The 14,870-nt window shown below is 47.2% G+C and overlaps 2 protein-coding genes across 2 annotated transcripts; one reads left to right on the top strand and one right to left on the bottom strand.

Annotated features, from left to right (window-relative positions):
• Positions 1-2,351: 2,351 nt before the first annotated feature.
• On the bottom strand, positions 2,352-4,611 carry LOC123039822 (uncharacterized). Its single transcript, XM_044462825.1, has 6 exons — positions 4,144-4,611; positions 3,899-4,055; positions 3,340-3,782; positions 3,128-3,248; positions 2,579-3,018; positions 2,352-2,486 (listed from the first exon to the last, which is right to left on the bottom strand). Exons 1-6 carry the CDS (start codon positions 4,609-4,611, stop codon positions 2,352-2,354), a joined length of 1,764 nt encoding a protein of 587 aa, XP_044318760.1.
• An 8,327-nt stretch (positions 4,612-12,938) lies between these two features.
• Positions 12,939-14,662, top strand: LOC123039821 (acyl transferase 15-like). The gene has a single exon (XM_044462824.1). It carries the CDS (start codon positions 13,061-13,063, stop codon positions 14,459-14,461), a length of 1,401 nt encoding a protein of 466 aa, XP_044318759.1. The 5' UTR covers positions 12,939-13,060; the 3' UTR covers positions 14,462-14,662.
• Positions 14,663-14,870: the final 208 nt, after the last annotated feature.

Here is a 14,870-nt window from a genome sequence, read left to right as displayed (position 1 = left end):
CGGCAGGTGAACGACGAGTCCTCATCCCCGTCGTGCAACCACGACTTTCACATTGGCGACTGCTTGAAGCAGGAGCCGGAGTCCCCAGTGCCTCCCCCGCGTGAAGGACGAGCCATCGTCGCCTCCGCCACAAGGTCGCTACGCGCGGATCGATGGGCCCTCGTCGCCACCACGACATCACCACCGCCCGATGATAAAGGAGGATTTGCCACCCAAGATCGCCAAGGCGCGTGGCCTTATCCACCACTATCTCGGAGGCGGCGGTTACGGCCACTAGTAGAAAACGGCCCATTAATCCCGGTTCCGGAGGGCCTTTTTAGTCCCGTTTTCTTGAACCAGGACTAAAGGGTTGAGACTAAAACCCAAAACCTTTAGTCCCGGTTCGCTTACGAACCGGGACAGAAGGGGCTCCACGTGGCCGCAGCGGGGCGCCCAGGCAGGAGGACCTTTAGTCCTGGTTGGTAACACCAACCCGGACCAAAAGGCTACCACGCATCAGCAGCTCGCAGGCGCTGGGGTTTTTGTTTTGGAGGGTTAACTTAAGGGTTTCATATTGTGTTAGCTAGCTAATAGAGAGAAGTGACCTCTCTTTTTCCGTGCTTGGTCGACGCTAGCTACTATACATATAGACATAACTCAACACGCTAGCTAGTAAGCAAATGAAGGAACCATTAATTGTACAATATCGTCATGAACATATATATAGAGAGAGAGTGACCTCTCTTTCTCCGAGAGATTGGTCGAACAACAAGTTTTCGTATATCGATCTGACGCTACTACATATATACAATATAACATCTCTTACAATCCCTAACATCTATAATCAATTTCCACATGGTATTCTCGCTTCTCATTTATGACGTGGTCAAGAAAGAGTCCCGCTAATTCCTCTTGAATTGCTCGAATACAATCATGTGGTAAGAGTTCATCCTGCATCTGCAACATCTAATTTAAAGAAGGGGTCAATACATATATATGAATAAAACTCAACACAAATGATGATAATAAAATAAAATTGTGAATATTATTGTTTACGTACTTCATATTGTTTTCCGAAGTAGCCCCGCTGAGAGGTCGCGTTATAGATGAACTCGCAAACGTAGCATCCACATAAATTATTCCCGCCTTTCTGCCACAAGACTTTTACGAGAAATAGAGTTCAATCAAACTGATAATCAAACATGATAAATGGTATTGATGAAAATAGAATAAATGGGAGATGCGCAGAACTAGCAAGTACTACTTACTTTCGAGTGAGTAAATCGCAGCTCCCTCGGCAGTCCCGGAACTATTCCGGTGAACTCTTTCCAAACCCTGTGAGACAAAAATAATAATTACTTGATATCAGGAAATGAACAAAGTTGCCGATATGGTGTGATAATGATCGATTGAACTTACTTCTGGAGCATTGCAGTCATGTCCGCATAGTCCTGGGGATCTTTTCATCTCGAGTCTAAGACAATTACTACTCCCCGGTCAAATTGATCTCTATCAAAATAAAGTGGAAGCTGTGCATGCATGCATAACTCATCAATTACATTACTATAATTAACCTCGAGTAAGCAAAACCAAATATGCACAAGACAGTAACACTCACTTGAAGTTCTTTGTAGTTGCATCGTAAATCACTCCGCATTAATCTCTCCTCTGCTAGTCAATTTCTTGGCATGACCACCCGCTCAGCGCTGGTTTAGCTGACTCCATTTTATATTCACATGTTGATGTTCATCTTTGCCAGACAGCAGCTAGCTAACCTAACATGTACGCCAATGCGCTGACTTCGAAATTAATAGCAATTTGAGAAGTCAAAATTGTCATGGTTGCGGCTAGCAGCATGTATGGACCATCATTTTTGACCGTACCGGACCAATATTAGAACTGTATGTATGGAGTTCTAGCGAACACGGTTCAAATTAAGGGGAAACTTGATAGGGTAAAGTGTGATTACAAGAAAACCAAAGGAAACTCATGCAACTAACACATTATTATTGGAAAAAAAAGTTATGCAGAAGTAAATAAGGACTGCCCGGGCCGAAAATGTAAATTATAAATTTATTGGTGTGTAGGTGAGCCGTGTGAATGGTGACGATTTGAAATGGCGGAGGTAGAGTACCTACGGCTTAGTGGCGAAGGCGGCAACCACTCGCAGCCTCAGCAACTGCTGGGCGCGCGGTTTCATCATCACATGCCCCTCCTTGTTTCTCCTAGCTGCATGAATGACCGTCACACATCAGTAACCATTCATTTATTGGCACACTCATGAATATGTAGCCAGTTAATATATAATACTCTATTTTTCATTGAGGAGATATATAATGATCTATAATATTACCTGAATCGGGAATTTTGGACTAGGTGGATCTCGTGGTACCGTTGAGGATGTTGTCCAGCAGTTGCGAGAAGGGTGCTGGTAGATTCGGCTTATCAGGGACCTGGAGGGGGTGAAACATCCCACCAGGGGAATTCTTTGCCATGGCATGAAGAACCTATAGCATATAGGCGTCATACATGAGTGAGTTGATGTAATTACTAAATTGTCATGAAACTTGGATTAATGGATCTCCAATCTTGTACTTACGTGGTTGTTCGCGTCTCCGCCGAGAGTAAACGTGTGGACAGGTACTTTGGAGACGAAGTCCTCGGCTCCATCAAAGTAGTCTCCTTTGTTGATCAGCCCATCGGAGAAGAGCAAGATGATGCTATTCCAGTGTCCACGGTAGCTGATCAGTTTGTGGGCCTCGAAGAGGCCAGACGCCATGTTCTTCGTGCAGGCGGACCGTCTCCAGGACGGGCTTCTTTTGTAGCCTTTTAACTCTGTATCGGTCGAATCAACTATTTTCCTATCAGACGTGCACGTGTTCGGGGTTGACATGACATAAGTGTAACCAAGGCAGCTATCCACGAGACGGATGAGCTTCTCTTGCACCAACCAAAAGATATTGTCCACAGTTTTATAATCTGGGGTTGAGGTGGTACTGTCAAATGCATACACAATCACCACGTCTAGTGGCCACTTCCCTACAAATCAATATGTCATTGACTCAATTATATATATGTGTTCCTAGCAAGCATATATCATGATCACTCTTGAATTCAGATCGGGTCGAATATTTGTTGTTACAAATACCTGCGCCACTGAGGATGGTATCCACCAGCCTCAAAAAAGGCACCGATAGACTCGGTTTTTCCGGGACAGGGAGGGTGTGAAACGTGCCTCCCGGTGAATTTATTGCGATGGTGAAAAGATCCTATAGCATATACTCATGATATGTGCGCAAATTGAATTGATTAATAAGCTGGACATAATTTGGATTAAAATAAACCTGGTCAAATACGTACTTGGTTATATGCATCTCCGCCAAGAGTAAATGTGTGAACTGGAACTTTGGAGATGAAGCCCTGAACTCCATCAAAGAAGTCGCCCTTGTTAATCAACCCATCAGAGAAGAGCAAGATGATGCCATTCAGGTGCCCGTGCTCGCTGATCAGTCTGTGTGCCTCGATGAGACCAGCTGCCATGTTGTTCGTGCAAGCATCCCTTCGCCAGGCTGAGCTTCTTGGGTACCCACTTGCCTCTATCTCCATGGGGTCAACCAGTTTCATCTCAGATGTGTACGTGTTTGGGGTGGACATGACATATGTGTAGCCAAGGCAACTATGAACAAATTGGGTTAGCTTCTTTTGCACCAACCAATAGACCTCACGATTCACCTTGTTCCAAGCTGGGGTCGAGGTGGTGCAATCAAATGCTGACACAATCACTACATTTAACGGCCACCTCCCTGCACATAAACATTGACCATTCATCATTTACGCAATCACATGTTTGTTTCCAAGCAAGCATAATTTTATGAATACTCCTATATTGGAATTGGATCGGATGATTTTGTATATATACCGGAAGTGGGACTAGGATTCTTCTCACTGTGCATCGTGGTATCATTAAGGATGTTATCCAAGAGTTGGGAGAAGGGCGCAGATAGGCTTGGAAAGTCTGGAAGAGGGAGGGGGCTGAACATCCCACCTGGGGAATTTGCTGCGATGGTGCGAAGACCCTGTAGCATATACACATGATATCGATAAAAATGAAATTAATTTTTTTTAATATAATGTGGACTGGCTTAGCTCCAGTCAGATTCATACCTGGTTATATGCATTTCCGCCAAGGGTAAACGTGTAGACGGGCACACTGGAGAGGAAGTCCTCAGCTCCATCAAAGAAGTCGCCCTTGTTAACCAACCCATCAGAAAATAACAAGATGATTGCATTCATGTTCCCGTTTTCATTGATTAGTCTATGTGCTTCATAGAGTCCAGATGTCATATTTTTGACACAGGCAGTCCTTTTCCAGGACGGGCTACTTTTGTAGCCATTTCCGTTTATCTCAGCAGAGTCAACTAATTTCATATCCGACGTGTAAGTATTAGGGGTTGACATGACGTATGTGTAGCCGAGGCTGCTACCCCTGATGCGGGTGAGCTTCTCTTGCACCAACCAAAACACATTGTCTACCTTGTACCAGTCCGGGGTCGATGTGGTGCAGTCAAATGCATACACAATCACTACGGCCAGTGGCTCCTTCTCTGTGCGTCCATCCACTGGTCCACTCATACTGGGTGTTGTGCAAGAACTGCATTCATGTTTAGACGTAGTGTGTCAAAAGTTTTTTTTACCTAACTCATGTGTAAGGGAAATCTAGCAAAAAGAGAGCCATAGACACACATAATATGTAACTTTTCATCAATTTGTGTATGTAGCTGCACATAAAAATGTAAGTTGCGCTCTCTTTCTCTTAGTAAAGCACAAAAAAAATTAATGAAGTGTTTTTGTCTTGTCATCTAATACCATATTAACTTGGCAGTTGCGCTCTCTTTCTCAACTCAGCACACATGCTTTAAATTGTATATAATATGATACAGAAAACACAAGAAATACCAGAAAGGTTTATGGTGGTCTTGCTTCTTTATCCCAGCTAGCTAGCTAGATTTATGACATCTTTTCTACTTCCATTGCTCTGCTTCTGTCAAGTTGTTCGGTTCTTTTTTTTCCCGATAAAGTGTAGATTTTATTGACTCAATATGAAGCATCAAATGGATACAAACACAATGAGCACACACCCGGCCTCTGCATAGTTAGGATGCACACAACCAACATCAACACACACAAGAAAAAACACACCGGCGAATAGCAAAGTCATACAAGACCAATGCTATGCCTATCCATAAAAAAAGAACTCCAAAGCATCAAATACGCAATGGACAAACTACGGCAAAGACCTTATCCGCACCAACTTTCTCATGACATCACAAGGACGACAAGGTTCTTCAACATCAACGCCTTCAAGAAGGAACCGATGATCAAGCGCCGCCGTCACCGGATCCAACCATCAAAGGCTAGATCAAGTTGTTCTGTTCTACTTTGAAGAAATTTTAAGACGGTCCTAGTAAATGTGAACCTTTCATTTTCTGCAGTTCAATGGCTCGTAGATTTATTACCTCTTCGAAGGTAAGAGTTTGTCAATAAGGTTTGTGCGGGTGAATGTAGACTTTTCTCTATGTACAAATAAGGAAGGTAATAATAATTAATTAAACCATGGTGTTAAATAAGAAAATATATAATATGCTCATTAATATTAATGTTACTTCGGCCTGGATTGATATTTATTAGTCAACTACATGTTAGTCATATTCACGTAATCAAAGTTTGCATACTTCTATTCACCTAATAATGTAAAATAATGTACATACTTTATGTACTGGATTAATAGTATGAGTTGTATATTCATGTACTGGGTAAAATAATGTAAAATTTTATTCACCTAATACCATAGAATGGTAATGGAAAAAAACTATTTTAATTTGCAAAGAAATTCTCCTATCGTTTTTCTGAAATTTGCACAATTGAATAAAAGTTGGGTCACAAGAATTTCATGTGCCTAAGAAATGAGAAAAACGGGGGTAGGGAAATATCGACTACAATCTTTCTGGAGGTAACTAAAGTTTTTCTTTAACGATATTTTTTTTATCGGCATATAAGGCATCGTACATGTTATGTAGTAGTCGCGAGGTGGTCTATGGACCTGGATGTAATTTTTACTTCAGCCGTGTTTTGTACTATCTAGACAGTTGATGAATAGATCGTAAGTTTTTCCCGCAAAAAAAGAAAAGAAGTATGCAAACTTTGATTACGTGAAGTTGTTTCTTCATGCAAGCTAGCTACTAGTAGATTTATGACATAGTTTCTACTTCCATTGCTGTATCTGCTTCCTGTAAAGTTGTTTGGTTCTAGTTCGAAAGGATAGTTTTTAAATACTGCTCCCTGTGATTTTCATTTGTGATATATATAGTTTAATGATCAACACATGTTATATCAGGCAACAGTTTGACATGTATCAGGACACCTATAACGGGCATTTCTGAAGTAACCAACAAAAGAACAAGATATAAAAAGTATAGAGAAGAGATTAGCAGGCACTTGGACATACATACCTGGAGATTGATATAGCCGGCTGCTAGCTAGCTCCAGGGACGGGGCACGCGTGTCTGTGTGTTTGTGTCAAGGAAATGAGTGGTGCTAGATCCATATCGAGCTGCTCTTAAATGGAGGGAGTTGCGAGGGAGGTGTACTCCACTTGTAGCTAATCAAAACAAAATATTGACACAGCTTTTTTGCCTCACCACGATCGGGATCCACATGCACTTTGGTGCACGCAAGACAACAAAATATATGTGAGAGCAGAAATACAATAGGCGACCTTTTTTTCCTGTGTATTTGGGCGATTGCTAACCAACTTGTGTGCTTCCTTCGAAAAGGATGATTATCCTGGGCCTCCGCATCAAACGGTGTACACAACCATCAAACGGTGGTGAGCTCACCGTTGGCGGAAGCTGCAATGCAACGGGCTGCTTTATGTGGGAGAAATCATCAATTGTTGTGGCGGCTGCTACAAGATGGCAAATCGCCAATTGTAGATATATGGATGTGCAGCTACTCGAGACGAAGAGGGCGTGAGGGGTTGAAGACAAACGTGGAGGGGTGCTACGCTTCGGAGATGGGTCAACTTGGGCTGGGATACGATCCATTTCCCACGTGGTCCAGCTGGTGCAAGACAGACGGTTGTACAGCGCCCAATCCAACGGCTCGCAAGGCAGTTTAGAATTCGCTGTCATCAGCCGGCTTACGCCTAGCAGGTGCCAATAACTAAAGAACTTTGCCTTCCACTGTTCAAAAGTTAAAAGAGCACCAGCTGATTAATCTCCGCCTAAAACTAAAAGCCAGATAAAAATCAGAAGTACTAACAAAGATGAATCGTGCATTATTCCTTATTTTGACGGATGTCAAAAAGCTCAGAGTATAGACATCATCTATATATACATATATAATACTCCTTGCAGAGAGTGCATAGCAAGAAGCAAAAGAGGCCGAACGAAACAAACCCGCCATCGCCATACATTACAGATCGGTGGGAGCGTCACCCAGCGTATGGTGGAACACGACCTTGGTCCAGCATGTGGAACCCCCGGCAATTCGCCGACGGCCGCCCATCCAACGTGGCGGTGCACCGAAGCATCCTGGGCCAAGTCTCCCCGTCCAGCCTCACCCGCAAAGCCACCGACGGCACGCCGCCGTTGCAAACGCGCTCGTCGTATAGCTGGTCCGGCAGCCCGAGCCCACCGCCGGTGACCACGAAGGGCACCTCCACGACGCTCTTTCCCGGGACGCAGAACCCGCCAAGTGGTCGGCGCGCGCGAGGGGCACGCCGTCCAGGTCCACCACCGCGCTCCCCTGCGTGAAGCACCGCTGGCGGCGGCGCGGGATGGGGTTCTTGGCCCGGAGGACGATGTGGAAGGAAGGCTGCACGGCCGCTGGGTCGCCGCTCCCAAAGTCGAGGCCCTCGAAGCTGGTGATGTACACGGCGAAGTCTGGCGGAGTAGTGCCCCCATAACAGACGGCGAAGCCGAAAAGCCCGACGAGCAGTGCCGAGCCGAGGAGCAGGAGCAGCGCGCGCAGCAGCCATGGATGCGACTCCATGCAACCTGTGTCCTCCATGGATCTTCCTCCTATAACTAACAAATTAACGATATTGATGGATGGATTTACCTAAGGTGGCCAGGTATATACGTATGAACGGCCGGCAAAGATTGAAGTCCCTAGGGGATGCGATATACGCGGCGTTAGAGATAATAAAACGTGCGATAAGACGTGTCAGCCTATAACTTATCTTGAACCAGCCTATATATAACTTAATATAAGACGTTTTTGCAACTTATATTATGGTACGCACGTAGGTAGCCTAGTATATTTTGAAGAGCCATAGTATATTTTGAAGAGCGAGAGAGATAGAGATCGAGAGGGAGAGATGGGTCAGGGCGGGGTCGACCTAGAAGAACCCTACCATGCCGTCCTCGGTGCCGACGTTGAAGCGGCGGCACCGTTCTTGGGCGACGCACCACCACCACCGGAAGGCCGCCCTCTCACTTGCCGTGAGACAGTTTGCGCGACCCTCTTTACTCTCGCTGTGATTGCGGCCACGATCTGGGCCGAATACCTGATATACGTCAGCGCCCCGTCGATCTCCGTCCACCTCAAAGGCCTCGCCGGCATCAACCTGGCCAGGCCGGCGCGCGTTGTCTCACCGGCGTTCAACCTCACGCTGCGGATGAACAGGACGTGCGCCGACCGCGCCGACATCGCCGTGTCCTACGGTGGCGCCGCGCTTGCCTGGGCGCGCGTGGCGCCGCAGGACTGCGCGGCGGAGCGGACAGGGAGGGACGTGGCTGTGGTGGCGCGCGGTGCCAGGGTGGGGCTCTCGAGGCCGGTTCGGGAGCGCATGGCCGCGGAGCAGCGGCGCTCCGGGGCGGTGGATCTGGACGTCGAAGTGGTGATCTACAACGACGGGCCAGATCCCTTCTTCCACCCCTTCGCCCCCGACAACCGTGACAAGGTGATGCTCTGTGAACTGAGGACGGATGGACGGCAGCCGTCGGAGTCGCCGCCTTGTCCTTGGTATTCATTGATGCCAGTAACCGTGTTTGATTAGATTAGATAGCATGGAATTTTTACGTGCCAAATAATCCTTCAGTTACGTGATCGCCATGCATATTTTTTTTTGGCATTAAATTAATGCGTTCATATCAGTCACTTAGGTCGGGATCATGTGCATTTATTTCAGATTTTTTATTTTTTTAAAGGCATATCTTTCAAACCACGTGTCCAAATTTAGATCCCTTTTCACTGTTGGAAGCTTGCGACAAGAGGGGATGTTTCGACGAATTTTTTATGCCTATTTTGGTGCTATATGGGGCATCTCTGTTACTACATGGTGCAACTTTCGTACTGCATGGTGCAACTTTCGTACTGCATGGTGCAATTTTTCACAAAACCAATTTTAGAGCTGAATGACCTAACTTCCTATGTGGTTGCAACCTAGCAACCACGTGAATCAACTCTTTGTGTGTGCAACTAGTCTACGGTCCCAGTCAACTATGTAGTAATTGACGTGCAATCCTCCTTTCTATTCGTGGATCTGTAGTATTCACTGTCGGCACACACTGCCCCACCTACCATATCAGTGATATTTGCAACTTAGTGGGGGCACATGGAGGTGGAAGCGCCGGAGCAGGAGGAGGAGGTGGGGGCGGAGATGCTGGCGCCGCTGCAGGGGAAGTCGTGGGACGACGAGCAGGAGGCACCGGCGGCGGTTCAGGACTGACACTCAAGGAGTTCGAGCTCACCCAAGTGGAGGAAGCGGCGGAGCAGCAGGACATCCTTGGTTCCATCCAGTCGGAAGCAGAGGTGGAGGCCTACCGCCGCTTCTTCCGCGAGATGGCCATCGAGGGCGGCGAGGCCTTGGCTGTCAAGGAAATCAATGAGGAACCGCCGCGGTTTAGCCCTTCCGCCAATGACCACGTCGCCGGCAGCTCCCGCACGAACTCCACCAACATATCCAACGATTAGTAGTGTAGATGGTAGTTTGAGAGTAATTTCCAGGTAGATCATGGCTGTTGCATGTGTTTGGATGAGCAGTGTGGTTGTGAAGTGTGAAATATATGTGAACGCGTCAGCGGGTGTTTGGTGGCTCAATTTTGCTACGTGTGGTTGTAGATGCTCTCGGCTCGACGCGGTTGCTCCAGGACCGGTCTGTGTGGGAGTCCCAACATGACTAGGATCGTGTCCTACCAATAAAGATTTTTTTCAGGGACGTGCAGTAAGAAAACAAGTGGGTAGTTGGATTGAAGAGATATTTTTGGTGTGATTTCAGGCTATCAAACGTCCACGATGCAGGATATGCATGCTCGCCACGAATATGATCTCGCCTGCAGTTTTGCGAGAAGAAGAGTGGATTCTGACCGCGCCAGTTTGTACGTATGTACACCATTTGTCAGTAAGGATAATACACGCAGGTTTGTATGTTTCAATACATTTTTTGCAGGCACACATTGCAAGCCATGCATTGCTGGCCATTGTTGTCTTGTAGCGTGCCCATCGTACGTGGGGTGCTGAATATCACCGTCCTTTTCCGGAGAAAAATATTTCTGTGTCGGGGTTTAAACAGAATAGATGGTCCCGTGCATCACTAACTGAGAGAGGGCGACATCACATGTGGGAGAGAGAGAGAGATCACTCCAGACAACCGCACAACCGTGCATGCTCCACACCACTCGAGTAGTCCAGATCGGTCTTTGTGGGTGACGTCGCTCCAATGACGCCGGAAGGTCATGCATTTTGGTAACGTAATTTGATTCCTATAGAATTGTCGCTTTTGCAAGAAAAAGAACCTAGATCTATTATAAAAGTTCATTAGAAGTATAAAACGATATAAACATAATATAAAAATACATTTAATTAGTCCTTCAGACCATCGAACGACCACTACCGATGCGCCGCTATGGCCGCTCTCGTAGCGGAGCCGGACTAACCTTATCGATGACAGGCGGGAATTATTCATACAGAAATTTGATTCAAACACACAGGATCGAAAAGCGTTATTTGCTTCTTACAGGATTATTATATTTGTGGGAAAGCTTGTTAAGTATGTACCATTTTAAAACACAAATAACTTTTTCATGAGGTTTCAATCAACAACACTTCTCCTGCGAAATTCCCGCTATGCTTGGGGACCCCCCTCCCCCACCCCTCCTCGAAAGTTTTGAAAGTTATTTTTGTCTATCCATATAAATCAAAATAATTAAGGAGTTAGTCCCATGAGTACTCGTACAAAATTTCCCCTCACCATGAGTTAATCCTCTCGAATGCCACCTCCGCTAGAGAAACGAATGCTCACCCTAGACAGCAGTCTTCGGCTTCTTCACCGTCATTATTGTGATCTTTTGTCACCTCAGCGCCGTATACCATGTTGGATCCGCCACGAACCGACGACTGAGCTCCTTCTTGAAGTTGCTCGTTCTAATCTTAATTATAGACATCTACTCGTGAGTATTGTTTCACGTCCCTACCATACATGTTCATATCATGTAAGCACCATACATGTACAATGCTTCATATAACCATCTACTTGATCCAAATCCAGTTTGCATGCATCTCAAGTTATATGTTGCACAAAATGCAGTATATAAGAATCTAGCTATAATTCCATATTAAACATTTCTTCAAGAGTTGGAATAATGTACTTGACACAAGGTCGGGATAAGTTCCCTTAGAAACTAACTACATCTGGTCACTCACGGTCGAGTCTATGTATCATGCACTTATGACACTCAGAGGTTCAATAGATAATAATACTAATCAAATATGCAACCCGAAGATACCATGATAAACTAATATTTTCATCTGGAACCTTCGGAGTGGAGTTGTGGTAATTACAGACAACCCCGCTTGTCACATCTGGTTAGTCATTTAAATAGCGTAAAATATGTATCCACGCACAAGCATTGCCAATATATATGGTGAATGGCCTGAATACCAAATATGTATTCTCCACAGTAATAAGTGTGGGAGGGTCTGCCTTAGTATATGGTCTCTTTGACTAAGCAGAAATGATATTTCTTTAGTAGCAAAAACTCATCTGCATTGCAGGTTATCTTTCATTGCATGCATTGGCTTCGTATAGACCGTCTATGTTACATCGGGCAGAGTACCAACCGCAGTTCAAGGCAATGTCTATATTGTGGGAGCGGATGACCGGGGAGATTTTTATCCAACATGGGTGGCTCTATAATCTCCGGATTGGTCCACCTCCTCCATAGACATAGGTATAGTATCGGTCTTATATGACTTTAATTTTGCCAATTGGTCATTTTGATTACTTTAGTCTGACTTCTTCTTTTGGTTATGTGCATTTTCCTATGCAGAGGCTTGATGTGGGTCTCAATGTTTTGTATATGCTTCAGGCTATATTTTAAGTTAACAGATAAAAGAAGATCATGTACCTGATGATGAAAAGGTAGAGCTGGCCAGGGATGCTTCCAAGGACAATCTGTTTCGATGGCTATATAATATAAGGCTTGACTCAATGAGCATGTCAGATTAGATTTTTTAGTGGGTTATAAGATTTGATCAATTGAAAAGGGTAAAAATCATTTTTGTGGACCACGTATTCACACCTATAAATGCACACTACCTTTATAGTAATGATTTTTTGGCGGACACAGCTGTTCTGATCCTGAGCTTATGTGAGCTAGTGTGAACAGTAAAACCAAAAAAAGTTCATAAAACTCTGAATCTTTTTAGTGCGAAACATTGATAAATATTTTGATATCATGCAAAATTTCATCACCAGATGACATTCAGAAAAAAACAGGCAAAAATAAAAATCAATGCCCTTTAGTCTCGGTTCATGTCTCAAATCGGGACTAAATGTCTCATCTAAACCGGGACTAATGCCTTCCCGACGCCTTAACCGCTCGAACCAGGACTAATGCTCACATTAGTCCCTTCCATACTGCACTGCACTTCTATATGTGGCGAGGCAACCACAGGATCCACATCCACTACGTACTAGACACACGCACACAGGACAGAGATAGAGAGAGTGTGTGTGTTTGTGTTTTCCGTCTACTTTAGATCCACGTACGTACGCACTAGCTAGCTAGCATCGAAGATGAGCGTCGCGGTGAGCAAGTGCCCGCCGGTAATGGTCCGCCCGTCCATGGAGCCGGCTCTGGGGAAGACGCAAGTGGTGCAGCTCTCGTCCTGGGACAGGAGCTACGTGGGCTTCCAGGTCGCGGCGCTCCTCATCTTCGACGGCCCCGTCCACCAGCCCGTGGAGGCCATCAAGAAAGGCCTCTCCCGGGCGCTCGTCCACTACCAGACCGTCGCCGGCCGCCTTGCCGCGGCCGATGACGACGACGACGACAGCGTTCTCCACGTCGCCTGCACCGGGGAGGGTGTGCCCTTCGTGGCCGCGTCGGCGGGTTGTGCCCTGCAGGACCACGGCCTCCTCGACGCGCCCGTCTCCACGAGTCTCCTTGATGGGCTCGCCTTGTGCTACCCTGCCGCGGAAGGCTGCCGGCGCACCGACCCGCTGCTGCTCATGCAGGTCACCGAGTTCGCCTGCGGCGGGTTCACCGTCGGGGTCACGTGGAACCATACGCTGGCTGATGGCGACGGCATGGCGCAGTTCCTGCAGGCCGTCGGCGAGCTCGCCCGCGCTGAAGCCGATGATGTCTTGGTGCCGTCCGTTGCACCGGTGAGGGACGGCCGCGCGGTGTCCCTGCCGCTGCTCTCGCCGCCGGTGGTCGCCGCAAAGCAGTGGCTGATGCTGGACCGCGGCGGCATGGGCCTCGTCTACCTGGACATCACCGTCCCGGTCAAGCTCATCAACCGCATCAAGTCCGAGTACAAGGCCGCCCACGCCGATGACGGTGGGTACTGCACGACGTTCGAGGCGGCGGTGGCTGTCCTGTGGAGGTGCCGCACCCGGGCGCTCATCGGCGGCGATCCGGACTACGACATGTCCACGCCGGCGCCGCTGGCCTTCTTCGTGAACGTGCGCAAGCACGTTGGCGCGGCGGCAGGGTACTACGGAAACTGCGCGGTGGCGCAGCTGGCCTTGGCGACGACCGGGGAGGTGGCCGGCGCCGGGGATGGCGGCATGAACGATGTGGTGGACCTGATCAAGCGCGCCAAGGACCGGGTCCCAGAGCTGCTGCGGAACATGGGGGGCGGCGGAGGTGCCGTGCCGGAGATGGGAGAGGAGGAGATGGCAGCGGCCTTCGGGTACAACGCGCTGATGGTGACCAGCTGGCGGAACATCGGCTTCGACCGCGCAGACTTCGGCGGCGGCCCGCCGGCGAGGGTGGTCGGACGGTGGCAGCAGTCGACGGTGCCGGGGTGCATGGCGTTCCTCTCCTGCAGGGCCACGGCGGCCGACGGCGAGCGGCTGCTGACGCAGTGCGTCAGGGAGGAGCACGCCGCGGCGTTCGTCGCGGAGCTGGACCAGCTCGCACATGCACATGCACCGTCGTACGCCTCAGCCCTCAGTATGCAACTGATGAACTGAATTGTTGGTACGTAGGTAGCAGATTGTCACGTGCATATGTTGCCGTTGAGTTAGTCCGATCCAGGTGAATAATGCTGCGTTTGTGTTGAGGGATGGAGGGTGCCCTAGTCTATTCTATGAATGAATATTTTATACTATATAATAGGACCTTATTTGTGAATCATGCAACGATGTATATTTAGAATTTTAATTAAGGTATGATTTTTGCAGAAAAGTTTTTAAAGTGTCCACGTGTAAAATGTTAATTTGTACTCCCTCCGTTAGAAAAAGCTTGTCCCTCGAATGGATGTATCTGTACGTCAAAAAATATGATTGTACAACTCGGTGAGAAAACCATCGAGGCAAGTAGCTTCGTTATGTTTCATACCGAACACCATAGCACTAGTAGAAAAAGGGTCAAATGTGAAGC

This window comes from Triticum aestivum, chromosome 2B, assembly GCF_018294505.1.
Source record: "Triticum aestivum cultivar Chinese Spring chromosome 2B, IWGSC CS RefSeq v2.1, whole genome shotgun sequence".
In the NCBI taxonomy this organism is placed as follows: Eukaryota; Viridiplantae; Streptophyta; class Magnoliopsida; order Poales; family Poaceae; genus Triticum; species Triticum aestivum.
The sequence above is the reverse complement of the archived record's forward strand: the minus strand, read 5'-3'. Positions and strand labels throughout refer to the sequence as shown.

What these genes read in the sequence shown, in the direction of transcription:
- LOC123039822 (XM_044462825.1), bottom strand. Translation starts at nt 4,611, where the DNA reads ATGAGTGGACCAGTGGATGGACGCACAGAGAAGGAGCCACTGGCCGTA. An exon ending in GCGGAGATGCATATAACCAA is followed by an intron (nt 3,249 to 3,339) that starts GTACGTATTTGA and finishes TATATGCTATAG; the next exon opens with GATCTTTTCACCATCGCAAT. An exon ending in TACCATCCTCAGTGGCGCAG is followed by an intron (nt 3,019 to 3,127) that starts GTATTTGTAACA and finishes ATTGATTTGTAG; the next exon opens with GGAAGTGGCCACTAGACGTG.
- LOC123039821 (XM_044462824.1), top strand. Translation starts at nt 13,061, where the DNA reads ATGAGCGTCGCGGTGAGCAAGTGCCCGCCGGTAATGGTCCGCCCGTCC.